We start from the raw sequence: 20,096 nt of genomic DNA, 5'->3' as shown, positions 1-20,096 counted from the left end.
GTGTGCGAGGGTAAGAAGTAGCACCAGTACCATGCTTGCTGCTCTCTGTGAAATTGATCAGAAACAGGGTAACGGATGGGTGGGGGAAGAGGAGTGGCGGTGGTAACAAGTACAGAGTTAGCTTGGGTGATGAGGTAACTCTGAATTGTGGATCTGTGCAAATCATACCCATGTCTGTACACTATATGGTTTTTAATTTCTAAAGTGAATGGACTGTTGGAAGCAGATAGGTCTTGTGTTGGCAAGTTTTATCTGTGAGGTAAGCTGCAGTTTGGTTATAATTCACACTGCCTGTTAAATTGTACCCTCCTTCTTTTAGAAATGTCTCAGCAGTCCTATGCTTCCTGAGCATGCCATTTTAAAACAGAGAAAACATACTCTTCATTGACGCTGGTTAGAGGTGCTGCTCTCACCAGTGGTCACAGTGGTGACACCTAGAATGGGGAGCGACATCATCCCCCCAAAACTGTGAAGTGAGCCTCTCCTCGGGGCCTTTCCTAAGGATTCCAGATGCCAGGAAAGCAGTATTAACCTCTTACTTCTTGTTCCTCTCTTCTACTTGTACCATATTTATTTTCTGTTCTTCCCCTCTTATTCAGCCGGTGTCCTAGGTGGCAGAAATAACGAGGTCATCTCAAACTTCAAAAATAAAATCTTGGATCATGTGGGATAAAAGACGTGAATATCCTAAAAAATAACAATTGAGTTATTTCTGTTGTTATTTCTAGGCAGAAGAAATCCTCAGACAAGAGCTGGAGAAGAAAGAAACGCCGAGTCTATACTGCCTGCTTGGGGATGTCCTCCGAGACCACGCCTCCTATGACAAGGCCTGGGAGCTGTCCCAGCACCGCAGTGCCCGAGCTCAGCGCTCCAAAGGCCTCCTTCACCTGCGGAGCAAGGAGTTTAAGGAATGCGTGGAGTGCTTTGAACGCTCGGTGAAGATTAATCCCATGCAGGTCAGACACCTCCTAAACCCCGTCTGCTCTTGGCACTGATGTTTCTCTTTGATTTTGATTCTTACTGAACGAGTACCCGTTTTCTGTCCTAATGACTGGTGAGCTTGTCTTTGAGAGCTAACAACTTAATCTCCAATGCACGTCTTGCTTGTCACAGAAAGTGGACTGGTAGGTTTTCCCATATTCTCTTTCTGTTGTGTTTCTCCTATTGGCTTGTCTGTTTCATTTTGTCGTTTCTTTCTGTTAACTGTCCTTACGGCAAATACAGCCATTAGGTTCCATTTTGGAAAGGTATGTTAGGAAAGAAATGAATGAGTCAAAATTATAGACAGTGTAGGACTCTGCAAATAATTACTGAAATCAATAATGAAAGAAAAGCTTTTTATATAAATAAAGTAACATATAGAATGGATTATTGGTTATTTTAAGAAAAGGTATCTATATTACATACACTCAAATATTTTTAAATGTTAACACATTTCTTTAAAGGTTTGAAAAAATAATACAAAAAGAGTCTGGATCTTTAAAGTAAGTGACAAGATAAATCCACAGGAAGGGATCTAATATTCAGGAAAAAGAGATCAGCCTTACTTTGTACTTAATGATATTCAGTTATTAAAATGATCTTATTCTCAAAAATAGTCTTTTTTATTTAACCAAACTTTCTTTATAACTGCTTTCCCATTTGACCATTCAAAGGCACACATAACTGTCAACCATGGCTCTTGACCAACATGTAAACTGATTTTGTTTAATTATAGTTAGAATGCGAATTTAAAATCAGCAACTGATGTTTACCAGGCATTTCCTATGAGCCAGGTACCTCTTTGGGCATTTTGCCACGATTTCAACCCAAATGGTCTGACTCTGGAGCCTGCACCCACCTTTTGTGTGTGTGTGTGTGTGTGTGTGGTAAAAAGCATATCACACAAAATTTACCATCTTACCCATTTCTAAGTGTACAGTTCAGTAGTGTTAAGTATATTCACATTGTTGTGCAACCATCACCACCCTCCAGCTCCACCATTTTTTCAATCTTATGAAACTGAAACTCTATGCCCATTAAACAATAACAACCTAATTTCCCCCTCCCTCTCATCCCTGGCAGCCATTCTGCTTTCTATTTCTCTGAATTCGACTACTCTTAAGTACCTCATAGGAGTAGAATTATATAGTATATTTTCTTTTGTGACTGGCATATTTTACTTAGCATACATAATGTCCTTGAGATTCATCCATGCTGTAGCATGTGGCAGACTTTCCTTCTTTGTTAAGGCTGAATAATATTCCATTGTATGTATAGACCACACCTTGTTTGTCTATTCACCTTTTAGTGGATACTTGGGTTGCTTCTACTTCTTGGTTATTGTGAATAAGACCGCTATGAACATGAGTGTACAGAAGTGGTTGTTTTTGAACTGGGTAGACACAGGGCATGTCTTTTAAATTGAAGAAAAAACAGAGGCACATTTTTTATGACAGGTTGAGCTACTTGCTTACTTTGCTCACTCTTAGTAGTGAATACAGTGAGAACCTTCCAAATCTGCAATCTGGTAAAAAGCCTGGAAGAGAGAGGGGGACAGGTGTAAGTGCAGAATATCAGCAGAAATTAACGGTTGCATTTGGCAGCAAGGACTTGTATACTTAGGAGCTGCTTTTTGTTGACAACTTGCTTTAAGTTGGTGGTTCTCAATGGGGGATGATTTTGCCCCCAGGGGACTTGTGGCATTGGAGGGCGGTACACTACTTGCCTCTAGTGGATAGAGACCAGAGATGCTGCTAAACGTCCCAGAATGCATCGGACAGCTCCCCATGATAAAGAATTATCCAACCTAAAATGTCTATAGTTCCAAGGTTGATAAATCCTGCACTAAGTTGATTATCACTAGACACTTTCTGGTAGAAAATAGAACTCAATATTGTGTTAGTGAAATTTTACTTTTACGGAAAACTGTATCATATCCTTGCATATCTTGGTAGCCTCTCCCTAAAGTTTACCTAACCACAGCTGCCATAAAGAGTGGGGGAAATAAATTTGTTCCCTTCGCCTCCCACAGCCCAAGTTAAATCAGTGCAAGATACCTCACAGACATGAGTCGTGTTCTCAGGTGTAGTCTCTTCTCAGCATCTTAGCATTAACATTTTCCTCCTGCCTTACTGGCTACTCCTTCCCAGTCTCTTCGCTGGTTTCCTAGGGCTGCCCTGGGACTTAATGTTTGGGCCTCACCTTTGTCTACTCCCACTTCCTTGATTTCATCTAGTCCCATAGCTTTTCATGCCACCTATATACACTGACAACTACCAAAGGTTTATTTTCAGTCTAGTCTTCTCCCCTGAACTCTAGACTCCTGTATCTAACTTGCTTCTTCCATCTCCCCATTTGTTACTCTAACGTACCATTTCCAGTATCTGAAATACTGTTCTCTCCCTCCTCAAAACTTTGCCCATCAAGGTCTGCCCCATCCGGACTTAAAGTCCTCCTTGATTCCTCTTTCTCTGATGCCCCACCTCTATCCATCAGGAAATCCTAGCAGAGCTACCTTCAAAATATATCTAGAATCCGATGACTCCTTACCACCTGCCACCATTCTGATTCAGATCCCCGTTATCTTTCACCGAGTTAACATAGTATCTCTTTACTGGTCCTCCCGCCTCTGGCTTTGTCTCCATCTGCCTGTTCTTAATGACCACCCAAATCAATCCTTTCAGGTGTGAGTCAGACGTATGGTTCTTCTGCTCCATAGCCTAGCGACAGTAGTCAGAGTTCCTTAATGGCTGTCGAGGCTTTCCCCAGCCTGGCTGATTCTTTCCTTTCCCCTCCCATCCTGCCCCTCACTGTCCCCACATTAACCTCTTTGCACTTCCCTGAATGTTCCAGGCACATTCCTGCCTCAGGATTTTAGCACTTGCTCTTCCTTTGCCTGGGATGTTCTTCCAGATCGTTGCACACCTTGCTCCATAACTTCATTCAAGTCTCTGCTCAAATGTCCCTGCTTTATTTTTTTCCATAGCACTTAGCTAATATTATGTAGAGCTTACTTAAAATTCTGCCTCTCCTCCACTAGAATGTAAGTCTCCTATAGGCAGACATTTTTATCTCTAAGGTTCATTTATATTTTCCTAGTGCTGTCACAGGGCCTAGCACATATTGGGTATTTAATAAATATTTGTTGAATGAGTGAATACATAATATCTTTTAATCAATCATTCAGTCAAATGTATAGTAATTGTCTGCTGTGCACATAGCGCTGAGCGAAGGGATGAAGCAGTAGCCACAGATCAGCAGGTAGCTCTGGTACAACCTAGTGAGATGGACACAGACAAAATTGGCCGATAATCTGACGCAGCAAAGAAATACCAAGTGAGTTATTTGGAAAGCGCTAGTTATACAGAGGCCGCAGAGAAGGTTTCTGCCTTTGGTAGACATTGGAGAGGATGTTGAACTTGGCTTTGAAGGACAAATAGTACTTGAATGGGCCAAGGGAAGGGCAGTGGTGAGGCCATTCCAGGCAGGTAAACAGCATGAGCAAAGCCCTAGAAACAGGAGGGGAGAGAAAGAGACAGAGACAGAGAGAGACAGAGAGAGAGAGAGAGAGAGAGAGACGGAGAGAGGGAGAGAGGGAGAGAGGGAGAGAGGGAGAGAGGGAGAGAGGGAGAGAGAGAGAGAGAGAGAGAGAGAGAGAGAGAGAGAGGGACCATGAATAGGCTAGTTTCTCAGAGTCAATGGGAATAGGGTGCTTCCAGTGGGAAAGTTAGACTGGAACCAGATTATGAAAGATCTTAAATGGGAGACTAAACTCTCTCAGTGTTGTTTGGCAGATAGGAGCCGTTGAGGGGTTGATCTCGTTTTGGATGAAAGAATGTGGTATGCATGGAGGTAGTTTAGGAATGTTGTTTTGCTAACACTATGACCATGAGAGATACTAGATATAGGCAGTGTTAGAGGACTGTGGCAATAGTCTAGCATGACAGCTATCAGTGTGGAAGGGACAGTAGGAAAGAAGGGATGGATGTGAGGGAATTTGCAGGGATTATATCATTTTGAATTAACTACATAACGAGATTTAAAAAATGACAATTGTTCAAAGCAGCGTCACAGTATAGATGTTATGTAGGATATTCTGTGGTTTGTCATATGGACCAATTCAGGCAGGTCATAAGCTGTGCTAAAATGTGCAGGCATTGCGTCCTACAGTGGTGCAGAATTACTGCAACATGCAAACTTGAACACGATGGACTCATTGTAACTCGGATTCAAGTTTGAACTGTCTCTGAAGAGGGAGAGCTCCCTCATGCTATTGTTTCCCTTAAGTCCTGGAATAAAAGAAAAATAGAAAACTGGAATTTAAACATTGTCGTCTCTTTTTTTACACACATGTCCATACAATTAGGTTTAATAGCAAAATTTAGGCAAAATGAGAGTGATATTTGAATGGCTTTTGTGTGTTATAATGACTTTCTGAAATCAAATTGGTATAAAACTAGAAGTGTTTGGTTTTATATTAGGGCTGGTCTGCAAAACTAAATGCATAGTCTATGGTACGTTGGTTAGAGAATCAGAAGACGTGTGTATCATTAACATTCATGCTTTTGAGGTTGCTAGCTATCATTCGCTTACAAATTCATCAGAAAAAATATCGATGGCATAGTATTAGAATTAGATATGACTAAGGATCTGATTAAAGTATATAAATATCTACTAAGAAAAATTAATTTTAAATCTAATATATTGCAGAAATGTGCAAATGTCATAAATGTACAACTTGATTAATGTTCCTTTTGTTATTTTTAAATGTTCAGATAATCAGCATTTACATTTTTTAGATATATTTTTAATTTTCAAAACCAATTTTACTTTTGAAAAGGATTTTCGGATAGAATGATCTTATAGGTCCCTGATACAGTAAAACCAGTTTGTTGATGAACAATTTGATAGCCAATAAATAAGGTCTTTTAAATTATTTTTTTTTAAATTAAAGTTTATTGGGGTGAAAATGGTTAGTATACTAAGTTACATAGGTTTCAAGTGTACAGTTCTTAAAACCTATGTAACTTAGTATATATGTATGTATATATATATATACATGTATGTATATATATCACATTGTGTGTTCATTAAATTATTTTTAATGTTCTGTTTCACTTTCAGAAATGTTGCAGTTTGAACAGTGCATGTTGTGGTTGCCTAACTAAGCATTATCGAGATCCTACTGTGTACCAGATGTGGACGTGGGGATGAGTTAGGCTGTGTCAACCTATCAGCAGAGAGCAGAGAGTGTCCGCTGGGAAGCGATATGGATAGAACTAATTTACGAAGGGCCTGAAATGCCTTTCTTCAGGGTTATCTAACCCGTGGTGGTTTTGAATACAAGAATGATGTTACAAAAGTGGTATTGTAGCAAGTTCAAATAAGGAATGAGGGTCATCAATGAGTGGTCAGTGGCTTTAGCAGTGAGGTTAGAAAGAGAACAGGTTGAAGCCTCATTACAAAGGAAAGTTTTCTCGGACTTGCTCATTGGACTGGCAGGATTGAGGGAATCCAATAGGATGCCAGTTTTCTCAATTATCTGATTAAAAAGGAAAATGTCCTTATCGATAGATATAGAGAATTCCGGAGGAATGGAAAATATCTTTTGCAGGGGAAGGAGATGTGATTTTGGATGTTGACTATGAAGAGATGTTGCTGTATCTAAGTAGGAATGGCTGATAGTCCATTGGACACAAAAGCACAAAGCTCAATAGTGAGCTTGCAGACTGGGGCTCTTCTGTGGAAGGAAGGTGAAGCCATGTAAGTGAATGAAAAACTTGTTGGAAAACACCAGGAAAAATTCTGAACTTTCGTCATTGGCAGCAGTTGGAAGAAGGTAGAAGACGTAGCACCAGTGAAATACGATTCAAGCAAACTACTCCAGAGTTTTGATCAGAAGGACAGAAGGAAACCCAAAGGAAGGTATTCGTGGAAACTAAAGGAAGAATAAGTGTCAGTGAGGAGTGTCACATGTAGTGATAAAGTCCAAAGAAGGCTAAGAAGAGGTCATTGGATTTGGAGCTCACTAATGACCTTCAAAACCATCATTAGGAGATTGTAGAGTGAGCGGTAGGTGAGGAAATGGATCCAGTATCTATAGACTGTTCATGTTAGGAGCATGTCAAAGAGGTGAGAGTCAAAATGTGGAGTATTTGACCGAGGGGCAGAAAAGTGAAGTAAAACATTCAACATACTGGACACCTGGACATGGTTGAAGGCAGTGGATAAAGGAGAGAATGAATCCAGTTGATGAAGGAGAAAATGAATGTTATAAAGAGAGAGGGAAGATCACTTGGGAATATCCTTTTAGGAAAGAGTGGAATGAGGAGAAGGGGTGCAGGTATTAGCTCTGGAAACAGGAATAATACCGGAGGTGCCAAAAAATTGTATGCACATTTTTAAGATAACATCTCTTATCTTACATTTTTTTGGCACCCTCTGTATTTCTAATGAGACTGGAAAGAAGATGAGAGTATTAATATTGTAATTGCAATGTCTATTTACTACGCATCTTCTATAGTCTAAGCTAGAATATAAGTGTAAACTCTATAAACCATTTTGAGATATCGAGGGGGCCACAAAAGAACTGCCTGAAGGCACGGCCTTTTGCCCTCCTGTGGTTTACATGGAGGTAGAGGTGACCGTACGTGACCAGGGGTTAGAGTAAATACACAACATGCCGTGGGTGCCTTGTGATGGTGTTAGGAATGAGGATTGAGTAGTCAGAAGGGGCCTTATGGAGACGTTATGAACTAGGCAGAGTGGTTGGGATTTGGATAGGAGGAAAAATTGGGAAAACATGTTTCAGGAAAGCAAACTTAGCAGATGGAAAAACCAACCACGTAGTGAGCAAAGGTTTCTTGGTAACTATGGGTTTTGACTGTTTATTTATTCTTTAGTCAGTTGTGCTAATAACAATAGCAGCTAACTTGAGTATTTACTGACTGCCAGGTACTGCTCTAAGCATTTTTCTTATGTTTTTAATCCTCAGCGCTATCCCTGAGGTACTTCCTATTTTTATCCTCATTTCACAGATGAAGAAAGAGATGGTTAAGTAATTTGTACCAGATCCCACAGTTTATGAAATGGGGAGCTGGGATCTGAACCTGGGCTTTCTGGTTCCAGAGCAACTACTCTTAGCCTCTTCTCTATTTGTCTCTAACAGATACTGTCTTATGTTAGAAGCAATGGTGGATTTGGGTGCGGTCAAGTTAGAAGTTACGGAAAGCCTTGAGTACAAGACTGTCAGGTTTGAACTTTTTTCCTCCTTTAATGAAGAACTATTGGAGCTTTCATAAGGAGCAAAATGAAGTTGTAACTTTGAGGTTTGGGGATGATCCTGCACATGCCAGTGAGTGAGTGAGTCTGTGCGAGACCGGGAAATTTTAGAGAAACTGAAGCAGCCCTTCCCAGCCCACTCTATACATCAGACCAGATTTCCACAATATATTATAATACTGGGAGCTTATACACTTCCTTGATTTGTAGGGGTTAACTTTCTCTTTCATTTTAGTGTTTGAAAGAAGAAAATGTTTTTATTTAAAATAGAGTTAGAGTTTCTGTTGTGAACTTGTGTTAGTTGTGGTAGGAAGACTCAGAGATTAGAGCTTACATTTCAGTGGAGAAGACAGGGTGAACATATGCAAATAATATGTAGAGAAAAAAGAGATTCTTTTTTGTTCTTCCTTTCTCATATTGGTAAGCAATAAAAGATGAAACTCTTAAGGTCTGAAGTGCATAACTGCCAAGAAACACAGGCCCTGGGATCACATCTGGGCTGTAGCTGTGGCTGCGGGGCATTGGGGAGGACAAAAGCTTTGCTGCCATGGCCTGGATTCCGAACCCCAGCAATCCCAAGGAATATGACGTAGGTAAATCACTTCATTTTTCTGGGCTCCAGTTTCCTCATTTATAGTGGAGATTATAATCCCTATCTCAGGTTTCTGCTGGGAAAATTAGAGGTAATATATGTCAAGTATCTAACATATTTCTTGGCTCATAGTAAGTTCTCAGTCATAGATGTTACTGGTGGTCTTTTTTTTCTATCCTGCCTGTTGCAGTGTGGTAGTAATGGTGATAGGAAATCATTGTTGCCCCATTATCTGTGGCCTAAAAATGGGGAGATAGACCTAATAGAAGAGTCTCAAATGCAGATGACACGTAAACACCTGTATTACCTCACGTTGTGAATTCTGTGCAAAGAGTGGGCAAACATAACAATCATGGTAACCAAATCTAGGAAGGAATGAGAGGAAGGCATTAAACAATGAAATAGCTTGGTAAAAGAAAAAATGTGTATGAAATTTCGTTGATCCTTTAGTTTAAAGGGAGACATTGAAATAGAGGATGGTGTTCCTCTGGAGAGAGAAGCTGGCGGATTAAACTCGTGTTTCCTTAGGGAAAAGAACTTAGAACTTAACTAAATGAGAAGTTTGGTTACAGAAGAGTTGGTGGTATATGTTTTTTAAAACTATGAGCACCACCCGCACATCAGTTTTGGAAAAGCTACTATGAAAAAACATTGATGTCACTCTTGGATTTGGCTTGGATTATTTCCTGTTTCATGAAACCACATTCAACAACTTACCTACATTTGGGGTCATGGGTTTGAGTCAGGGATGGAGAAAGGAGAGAATGAAACGTGCAGCTGGCCTTAGGATTTGATTAAAATATGTTAAACCTTATTATATGTGACATCAGAAAAATTCGAACAGTCAATCCTGTAAGGAAAGCTAGCAAAGAGTGTGAAGCTGATTATTCATTTTTCAGAGACCTTGAAGGAGGAAGGAAATTTGAGTAGTAGGCTCATAATTTAGAAAAGAAAATTGTAATATATAAGCAAATGGTACCTGTTGCAGATGTGCTTTAAATACCCTTGTGAAAATTAACATCTTAATTGTAAAGGTAATCCATGCCCGTTGTCTAGTGGTGCTTAGTCGTCCTTAGCCCTCAGAGTAGCAAACTGTTTAATTTCCATTTTTATTATTGAGATTCAAATAAGCATTGCAGGCACTCTTTTCATCACACATATTGCACACCAGGAACCAGGAACTGCTGTGTGGCTTTAGGCAAATTACTTCCTCTCTACGCCTCGTTTTTTCTATTGGTCTCTTTTGAATTGATTTCTAAGGCCTCTAATTGAGTTGATTCCTTCCTAGCTCTTCAAACCTGATTATAATATTGTTCTATTTGTATTGTCAGTATACTTGTTTTGCCACTAGATGGCACTAATGTATCTTTGAACCTTGTCACCTCTGGGTTTTCAGAATCTGGGGTCTGAAGGAACCTTGGACTTTTTGCTTAATCCAACCCCCATTTGACAATTGGGGAGCTGAGACTCAGAGGTTAAGTGATATGGCCAACGTCATGCACTTATGCAAAACCTCTTGAATCTAGGCATCTATGTTTCCATTCCAGTGTTTCTCTAGGGGGCTTTATGAGGAAAGTTAAAAGAGAGACCGTGTTATGTTCTCAACCATTCCTGTTCTTTGTTAATTATTTTAAAAATAATTTAAAACCATTCTTTAAGTATATATATCATCACATTCAAAATAAATAGTTGGCCTGCTTTTGTGTTTTTGTGTTTCATATCGGCGCCCTCAGAGAAAAAAGCTAGATTGTTCGCTTGTAAAACTCATTGCCCCACCTGTAATAAATATTCTGCCTTCAGTTTGTACTGGAAATAAATCCTACAGAAATCTCAATCAAAGCCTCTCTATCACATGATTCTTTCTCCATTCGTGCTCAGTTCCTTTGATAAGAGGTTTGCCTTTTAGCTCTTCCTTCTAGCTAAACATGGTTACGATTTCTAAGGCTTCTGATTCATCTGCTTCGTCTTTGTGCACTTGCCTAGTCGCCAGAGCCTTTGTGAGGGAACATAGATGTGCCCTGGTTCTTAAAAAATGGATCTTCTGGGTTTTCCCAGCACGTGTTCATTGCACTTCCCCCCTTTTTATCTATCGGTGAGGAGGATGGTACTGCCGTTAATGATGGCTGTGGGGGCAGAAGGGCATAGAGGGAGGTTGTGTGGCCCCTCGAAGGAGAAGTGGGCGCTGAGTCACGCTGACTGGTCCAGTCTCTCCTCTCCAAGTCTCTCCTCTCGTTGACTGTGCCCCGTCCTCATCTCTCTAATGAGGGTAATAGTTTCCACCTTGAAAGGGTGCTGTGAGGAATAAGGGAGGTAATGTATGGAAAGCTCTGGTATCAGTGCTTGGCACACGTAGTAGGTGCCCATTAAGTGTTACTTATTCTGGTTGCTACTGTATTGGGAGGAACAGGGGCCACTGTAGTATATGAAAGGTGGGAACCCATGGGAGGGTCTCAACCGGAGGAGCTGGTTTTTTTTCTTTGCTAGAGAAAGAAGGGAGGGATTCAAGGTATGCCAGCGTCTGTGTCTGTTTCTGAGGAATTGTGTAGAACTCTGCTGCCCAACATGGTACTCACTGGCCACCTGTGGCAGCCGAGCACTGGAAGAGTGGCTCGTCCAGATTGAAATGTGCTGTAAGTGTAGGGTACATGTCAGGTTTCAAAGGTGAAAAAAAAATGTCTATAGTATGAAAAGTGAATATAAGATATCTCAATACTTTTTGTCTGTTGATAACATGTTGAAATGATAATGTTTTGGATATGGAGAGTGAAAGAAAATATAGTACTAAAATGAATTTCACCCGTTTCTTTTTACTTTTTAAATGTAGCTAGTAGAAAATGGAATGAGGCTAACATATTTGTATCTCATCACACCGGACCAGATGACAGAGCTAGCTCTGTTGTACTCAAGTATATATAACTAATTTGGGGACTCATGTGAGAGTTGTTTTTGAGACGTCTTTTGATTTTTTCTTTTATGATGTTGTGTTCTTGAGAGCATGACCATTGTGAATCAAGATGCCAGTCACTATTGGTAATAATTGTTTAAGTGTTAGTTTAAAATGAAAAAAGTAAAAGAGGCATGAAATATTCTGAGGCCCTCAATCGAGAAGCAAAGTATGAAGGCGTTATTTGTGGTTTACTGGGTCAGCCACAAGCAATTCGATGATCCTAGAGTTTGTTTTAAAGCCTTTTCATGATTTTAAAGAACAGGGTGTCTAGAAAGTCATCTCCCATCCTAATGATTTGTTTTCAATACTAGATGAAAATAATAACCTCATATCCAGCTGGTTTTAGAGTAATAAGATAATTGTTAATTTTAGACATTTGTAACCTTTTTCTTTTCAGGTGGATTAAAAAATAGAATTCTTTATTTATATCTTGAACTTACACTCTCTGTTTTTTATAACAACCCGTGAAACGGTTCTGTGAGAAGTTTGTTCTTTGCTGATGCAGAAAGCAAGCAGGTCACATGCATTTTGAGAACTTCCAGGGCAGTTCTCATTGTTCTTGATTTTGCCCCAGAATGAGGTATCCCGCGATCCAAATAAACTTGCTACCGTAATTCATGGGCTATAAGATGCCATCAGTTTTAAGAGGCACATTTATTTGAAGTGCCACCTTAATGCTACCAATAAAACTCTGACAAGCTTTTGGTTATTTAGATGCATCTATTTTAGAGATGTTAAATGTTGGGAAAAAATGCACCTTCTAACTGATGAAATATAATACACAGATTTTGAAACGTTCAACTTGGTTAGAAGTTAGAGAGCTTGTGTTATAGTTTTGTAAGTTAGCATCAGACTTTAGGCCCTCTCAGGTTATATCTATTATATTTTTTTAGTAAGTGTGGTTTGGTGCGTTGGAGCTCTTTTCATTTGATTCAGTAACCAGACAAAAGCAAAGTGTGAGGAGCTAACTTTTAAGTTGCTGGAATTGACTTTCTAACTTTACTGGTACCTCTGCTTCTCCTTCCTCCCAGCAAACTCGCAACCACCCCCTTTTCAGCCATTAGCTTTCCCTGTAACAAAATCTGTTCTCCATAAACTCCTGATAGCAGTTATTTATAGCCTCTTGTGAATTTTGAGGTAAAGTGTTATAAACTGCCCAAGGATGTTTGCTTTCTAAGCCTTATCTCTAATTATTGGCTAAAAATCTTTATCTGCTTAAAGAACTTTCAGCCTCAACTAGCCATATGGAACAAGTTTTAAATTTCAGGGGGAGGAGGGATGTCGGATAGGAGTAGCCTCTATGGAAGGCTGTGGACAGATAACTGAGCACCTCGTTTCCTTGCCCCCCTAAAGTGTTCATCTACCTGCTAGCTCACTGCCTGTGTCTGGAACAAAGTTCACTTCATTCTCCTGCTGGCCCTCCCTGCTGACTGTATCTGAAAGGAAAACAAACTTGACTGTAATTGCTGCATTTCTGACTAATTTCATTGAATTTTTATCAGGCTTATCTTTCTTTTGATAGAGGCTATTGAATTTTAAAGAAACCCTGTGAAGTAAAGAATTCTTTTGTACTTTGAATAGCTACTTCCTAATTTACCTGTTTTCTAAATCTCTCTGTTTACAAATCTTGTTGACTTAAGGGAGGCTTTCCATTTTGAAGACTATTTGGTAATCCAGATTCAGAGCCTGCTTTTCATAAATTATTTTCAGGCATGCCTAAGCAGATACGTGATAGGGCAGTTTGGCTCTTGGTTACACTGCAGAAGTACTTGTGGTCTAACTTGAAGATGAAAGCAGACGTTTTTCTTCTCAAGTTTGTGATACACTCATTAGTTGTGAATCTGCTGATACTTTGATGCTCCGTAAAAATGTTAGATTATTCCCACATTTATAATTATCAAGGCTTATAAACAGAGTTCTCCATTGCATTGATGTTGTTTGGTTAACACAAAGAGCGGTCTTGTTTAGCAAAAGATGTGCTATGATATTGCACATGCTTTCAGTGTCATATTAGCTTTGGAAATTATATGGAAAAATGTATCCCCGTTGCTAAATTTCCTCAATTTAAGCTAATATAAAATGTAAGGCAAATTTAAGCTACTGTAAAATGTAAGGCAAGTATTTATTGTATAGCTCTGCAATCTTTACAGTAGAGTATTTGTTGATAGGATCTTAAATAATTTTCAGATGACATCCTATAAATGTCTCTGTGTCTTTGAATGACTGACTTTTGGTCTTTGCAGCTTGGGGTATGGTTTTCTCTCGGCTGTGCCTATCTGGCCTTGGAAGACTATGGAGGTTCAGCGAAGGCGTTTCAGCGTTGTGTGACCCTAGAACCCGATGTGAGTTGGTCTGGTCGTCTTTACTTATTACAGCTCTTTGATATTTCTCAGTTACTTGAATTGTCCTGTAGTTGAGAACAGCACTTTCTATGGGTGCACTGTTCCAGTGATACAGGATGAGAAAGTTCTAGAGGTCTGCTGTACAACAATGTACCTCGAGTTAACAATACTATCTACACTTAAAAATTTGTAAAGAGGGTAGATCTCACGTATGTGTTCTTATCAAAAAATTAAAATAGAGAGCAAAAGGAAAGCAAAAGAATTCAATTTTTCTATTTAATGTTTAAAAAAATAAAATTCCTTTTGTTTTAGAGGACCTGACAGAAGGTCATACCTTAAGGTATATGATTTATAAATATAGAAATAAATTTCTTCTCATAATAGCCAAGTTATTCATGATTTCATTTAGAAAATAATTTTGATGAACAAGTTTTTTGGTTAAAAACTTACTTCATGGAAATATACCTCACAGTTTCACATATATTTTGTCATTCACTAACGTGTGCTGTCTATGCTAATTATTATTAGAAAGTTCTCTAGGTTAACAGTCTTTTAATATCAATATTTAACAGCTTTACTAATACGGTAAATAATTCACATACCATATAGTTCATTTATTTAATGTGTATAATTCAGTGGTTTATGATATATTCAAAATTGTGCAGCCATCACCACAATTTTAGAGCATTTTTATTATCATAAAAAGAAAACCTCTTAGCAGTCACTCCCCATTTCTCTCAAACACATTCCACCCCCCTGCCACCCCGTAACCTCCAGCCCTAGCCCCAGAATGTACATTCTGTCTCTATAGATTTGCCTGTTCTGGACATTTCATATAAATGGCATCATACACTATGTGGTCTTTTGTGACTGCCTTCTTTCACTTAGATTAACGTTTTTATGGTTTGCCCATGTCACATGTATCAGTACTTCATTCCTTTTTGTGGCCAAGTAATATTCCATTGTATGGGCATAACTTATGTTATTTATCTCTTCAGTAGATGGACATTTGGACTGTTTTCGCTTTTGGATTATTAAGAATTATGCTGCTATGAACATTCATTTACACATTTTTGTGTGGACATGTTTCTGTTTCTCTTGGGTATATATCTAGTAGTAGAGTTACTGGGTCATATGTTAGCTCTATGTTCAAAACTGAGAAACTACCAGACTGTTTTCTAAAGCACCATTTTAGATTCCCACCAGTAATGTATGAGGCTTCCAATTTCTCAACATCTTTGTCAACACTATTTATTATCTGTCTTTTTTATTGTGTGTGTGTGTGTGTGTGTGTGTGTGTGTGTGTGTATGCTATGTTGTTGAAGGTTTTGTTGTCTTGGAAGACAGAGTTTTGTTTTGGCATTTGGTTAGCTTTGGTAGGGCGGGTCTATAGTTGTCCTTATTCTAGGGTCGCAATCACTCATCTCTTAAGGCATAACCTTTTGGGAGCAGAACTTAATGCCATGTGCGATCAATAAGAATTCTCCACTCTGGTTGGTTGGAACTTGAATAACTGCTAGCACTGTGTGTGACCTCCAGAATCTCCATTCAGCTTATAGCTCCCTGGTAGTTGTTCTCTGTCTGGCCTCAGGAAGTTTTGCCCTGCACAAGTACAGCTCAGTATTCAGCCAAGGACTCAAGGAGATTCTTATTTTGACTTCAGGAGTTCCTTCTCTGCATAGATCTCTCTTCCCTAGCATTATGCCCTGAAAACTCGAGCCACCTTTTTAGCCCTGAACTCATAGTTCCTCTTCTTCATCTCAGCAGGACTTGCTATGCTTTGTTTGGTTTCTGCCTCTCTGTGCTTCAGCCCTGAAAGTGCCTCTAGCTAGAAGCCTAGATGGATTGTTAGACACCCTAGTTGTTTACCCTGTCTCAGGGATCACAGGCCTGTGCTGCCTGTTGCCCAACTTCCCCAAAACAGTTGTTTTCTAAGTTTTGTCCAGTTTGTAGCTTTTTATGGCAATAAGGCTAATCTGGTACTAACTGTGTTATGTCTGCAAACAGAGTTCCATTACCAGTTAATTTTTAAATTGTATGTATGGAACTTGAGAACCATATACTCTATTTTATAAAAAGCAGAACATAATTCATATCCTTCTTGTTAGAAGCAACATTTACATAAAAGCTTTAATTTATTTTTGTCATTGTATAGAGGAATAGGTAAAGAAATATGTTTGATTGATAAAATACTTTGGAATAACACTGGAGAACACATACTCCTTTGTTCTTCAATATGTTGGAGGAAGATGGTAAAATAGCAAAGCCTTTTAAGATAGGAAAAACAATACTCTCCGTTGTCTTGGATTTGTAATAAATCTGTATGTTGTGTAAATTATGTTGTAAAGTGTCCAACTATTTTATAAACCTAAATTTGGAAATAAAATCATAACTAAATTCCAAATTACTACTTTAATAATTAAATCTATTTGTTGACTACTTTTGTGACCTTTTTCATTCTAAATTATAAAAGTTACATTTAATTTATTTAATTTTCTCATACACCTTTAAACATATTGAAAATTGTGATTATAAAGAGCACATTTTGGACGAGGAAATTATATTTTTGGTTGTGGCAATTATTTTACTTAAATGAGAGTAGTTTATAACTAGGTTGTCTGTCGTTTCAGAATGCTGAAGCTTGGAACAATTTATCAACTTCCTATATCCGATTAAAACAAAAGTAAGTGCATCAGACAAAGACGAAGAACTTGGCTTCCAAAATAAATGAATGAGATTTTCTTCAACGCCACTGAACACTGAAACATTGTATCTTACTCTTTATCTTTTTCCCTTTGCCCACCCATATCTTTGAGTTAGAATGACGTAATGTGGCCATTTGAGTTCTAAATGTAGTTTATTGCTTGAAAACATTTACTATGTAATAAGATAAGAAATATTATTTGAAATCTTTATTTGCTACTGAAGTTTTGCATCCTAAATTTCATTACATGATGAAAGCAAGTATGCCTTTTAGTTGGTGAACTCAAGTAACTGATAGATTCTTACTGATTGCTTGTAGTGTACTAGACATTATTGAGAAATACAGGAGACAATGTCTTTAGGGAGTATAGGTTTAAAAATAAAATATTATGCCGTATTATTTAAAAAGTTGATTAGTAATATAAGCAAGTATGTGTAAATATTAAGTGAGAAATACAGAGGGCTATAGTAATAGTAGGTGATGTTTGTGGGACCGTTATTCTGTGCCAGACACTCATGTAGTCCTGTGAGGGTCTCAGAAGAGAGAAGGTCTATGATTCTTGTTCAGAAATGGTTCTGAGAGAATGTTGGACTCAAGCGAAAATTTGAAGAATGTGCCTGATCATGACATTGTACGCCAGAAGCTAAACATTAATGAATGCCAACTATAATTTTATATATATAATGTGATGGCTCAGTGTGAGGTCGGAGGGATAGTGGATGGGGGGAGGGGGGTTCACAGTGTGAGGGATATAAATGATGAACGTCTAAGTATTACCTTGTCTTGTACACCTGAAACTAATAAATTTAAAAAAAATTTAAAAAAAAAAAGAAAATTTGAAGAATGGATAGAGGGACAGAGCCTTTCAGATAAGGGGAATTTGACCAAATGTAGAGTGACAGGAGTAAACACAGCACTTTAGGAGATAGGAAGTAAAAGAGTCCAGCTATAAACTATACTGAAATCTATAGTGAGAGAGAAGGTTGGAAAGGTAGGTTGAGGTCAAATTGCAGTGTGTTCCGATTATCTGACTAACAAGTTGAGACTATTCTGTTGACAATAGGAAGCCAGAGATCTCAGTGGGGGTAATTTCATGAAGAAAAGCTTTTTAGGAAGATTTATCTGGTGGCAGTGTGCGAGACAGACGAGAGAGGAAACTGGGGGGCTGAGAAACCAGTTAAAAGGCAGCTGTTGTAACAATCCAGGCAGGAGATAAGTAGACTGGAAAAAGAAGGGACAGATGCCAGTTTATAAAGGGTACATCCAACTGGGCTTATTGACTGGCTACAGAAAATGAAGGAAAGGCAAGAGACAAGGATAGCTGTTGCCAGAGTTTTAATAAATGAATTAAAGGATGGATATATTTCCGTTTTTATTTGGCCTTGTTTTCAAACTTAATTTTTCTTTGTGGATCCACACGATATTTCTGAAGATATCATTCAATCCACATTCCGTTGAGATCATGAAATGCTTCCGCTGCTCTTGAATGACAATCTATATAAATAAAGTACTGTTTATTCTACCATTCTCTTCAGAAAATAATGTTATGTTCTTGATTGCAGCTGATTGTGTTGAAACTCACTAGAGAACCTATTGATTTAAAGCCAGGGCACAGGAAATCCCTGTGATAGCTGTGGAGTGATCTCAGTGGGTTTTTCCGGTAACCCTGATAACTTTGTATGTAGTGAGTCTCCTGGTATTCTGCTTTGTCTTCCAGCCCAGTAATCCTGAGAATTCTGCTTTCTCTCATAGGGGGTTCTTGCATGTCATTCGTCAACTTCTTGTTGATACTTTCTTGTCTTCCTGCAGCCCCATGCATAGGTTTTTGTATAAAAGTGGGGTTGTAAAGTCAGCGGTAAATTAGTCCTTTATTCTTGCCTTTTTACTCTTTCCTTTCTTTGCTACTTCTCCAGAAGCTAATTTTTGACTCAAGAGATTGTTACTTCAGGGTTTAATGATTACTGCTCCTCGCAAAAGAATCCTATCCATGTCTTAAAGTCACGCTTTAAACTGTGTCGTCTACCCCGTTGCCATCACAAAGTTCTTCACTGAAGTGCTCTTTTCACTGTTGTATCTGATTCCCCTTGACATTAATTACATCCCTACCAGTCCCTTGGGGAAAGTTTCCCTTTTCCTGTATAACTTTCACAGTGCAGTATCACTACCATTGTGGGTTTAATAAGCGAATCCTGAATTAAAGTTCCTTATAAAGAAGCCATCCTTACCAAAAAAGAACTTCATTGCAGAAATTTTGAGGCCAGGAAATTGTGATTAGAGGATGGGAGGACATACAGGAAAAAAGATAATCCTCGTGGTGTGGATTGCTGCTTATGGAGTCGTTGTCCAGTAGCATAGCTTTACCCCCACATCCCACGTGGGTGGGAGGACTGAAGGTTCATCGCTGCTGGAGGTAGTGCTGTTATGTGGAAGGTGGACGGAGGGAGTGGAGTAGAAAAAGGAAAAAAGAAGAAAAAAAATCCCATAGAAATAAGTTATAGCTGAATTTGTAGAAGTGGTAGAGTAAGGGTACTTTCTTTTTCAACTGTAAAGGATGGTGGGCGAAGGGAAAATGAATCTGTACATTCTACAAAACTAAACTGTAGCGAATTGGCTGTTATGGAAAGACTGAAAGGACCTAATGGTAAGGAAGTTATTTTGATCGATATCATAGATATATTAGAGATTGAGCAAATTATTTGTGTGTTCAGTGATTTGTGGGGAAAGTTACTGATGACAGGGCCACACTTCTTTTCAAATGCTTAAGGGGGCGAGAGAGCAAGGTCCTGGAAAGACCAAAAGAACCCCTGTCATCCCCTCCAAAATTTGCCTTGAGGTCAGCAAGGAGGGATGGTGTGTAAAACTGAGGCTCAGCAGGGAAGGGAAGGTGGCCCTTGTAGTCTTAAAAAAGCAAATCCAAAGTGACTGTTGGAAAGGGAGATTGATAGCATACATTTGAAAAAGGTGACTATAATTGTCCAATAAAACATTTATGATTAGGGAACTGTAGTCTTTGTCCAGCTAGCAGTAAAGCATTAGGAATCTTTTTGTTTCCTGAGCTGTTCCACTTTTAGAATAGGTGACATGAAGTTCTGTTGATTTCCTCGTCAATAACAAGTTTTTAACAGTCTTTATTTTCTGAAGTGGATTGTGTAAGACAAGATACTGTGATGGTTTGGTACACCTTGCCTGTAAAACTCCCTCGCCTTGTTTTACTTTTTATGGATTCATTTGGCTTTCTATTTCTTTAAC

The 20,096-nt window shown here is 38.7% G+C and overlaps 1 protein-coding gene across 2 annotated transcripts in view; it reads left to right on the top strand.

Moving 5' to 3' along the window:
* The window catches only part of TTC27 (tetratricopeptide repeat domain 27), a 146,365-nt gene that overhangs the window by 98,179 nt on the left and 28,090 nt on the right, over positions 1–20,096 (top strand). For both annotated transcript variants that reach the window (XM_081068552.1, XM_081068553.1), the window contains 3 exons: positions 729–956; positions 14,045–14,143; positions 16,774–16,826. In XM_081068552.1, coding sequence (XP_080924678.1) covers positions 729–956; positions 14,045–14,143; positions 16,774–16,826 — 380 coding nt within the window. The remainder of the gene's footprint in view (positions 1–728; positions 957–14,044; positions 14,144–16,773; positions 16,827–20,096) is intronic.

The sequence above is a fragment of the Rhinolophus hipposideros genome (genome assembly GCF_964194185.1).
Source record: "Rhinolophus hipposideros genome assembly, chromosome: 12".
NCBI classification, from domain to species: Eukaryota; Metazoa; Chordata; class Mammalia; order Chiroptera; family Rhinolophidae; genus Rhinolophus; species Rhinolophus hipposideros.
This window is presented reverse-complemented; position numbering and strand designations above follow the sequence as displayed.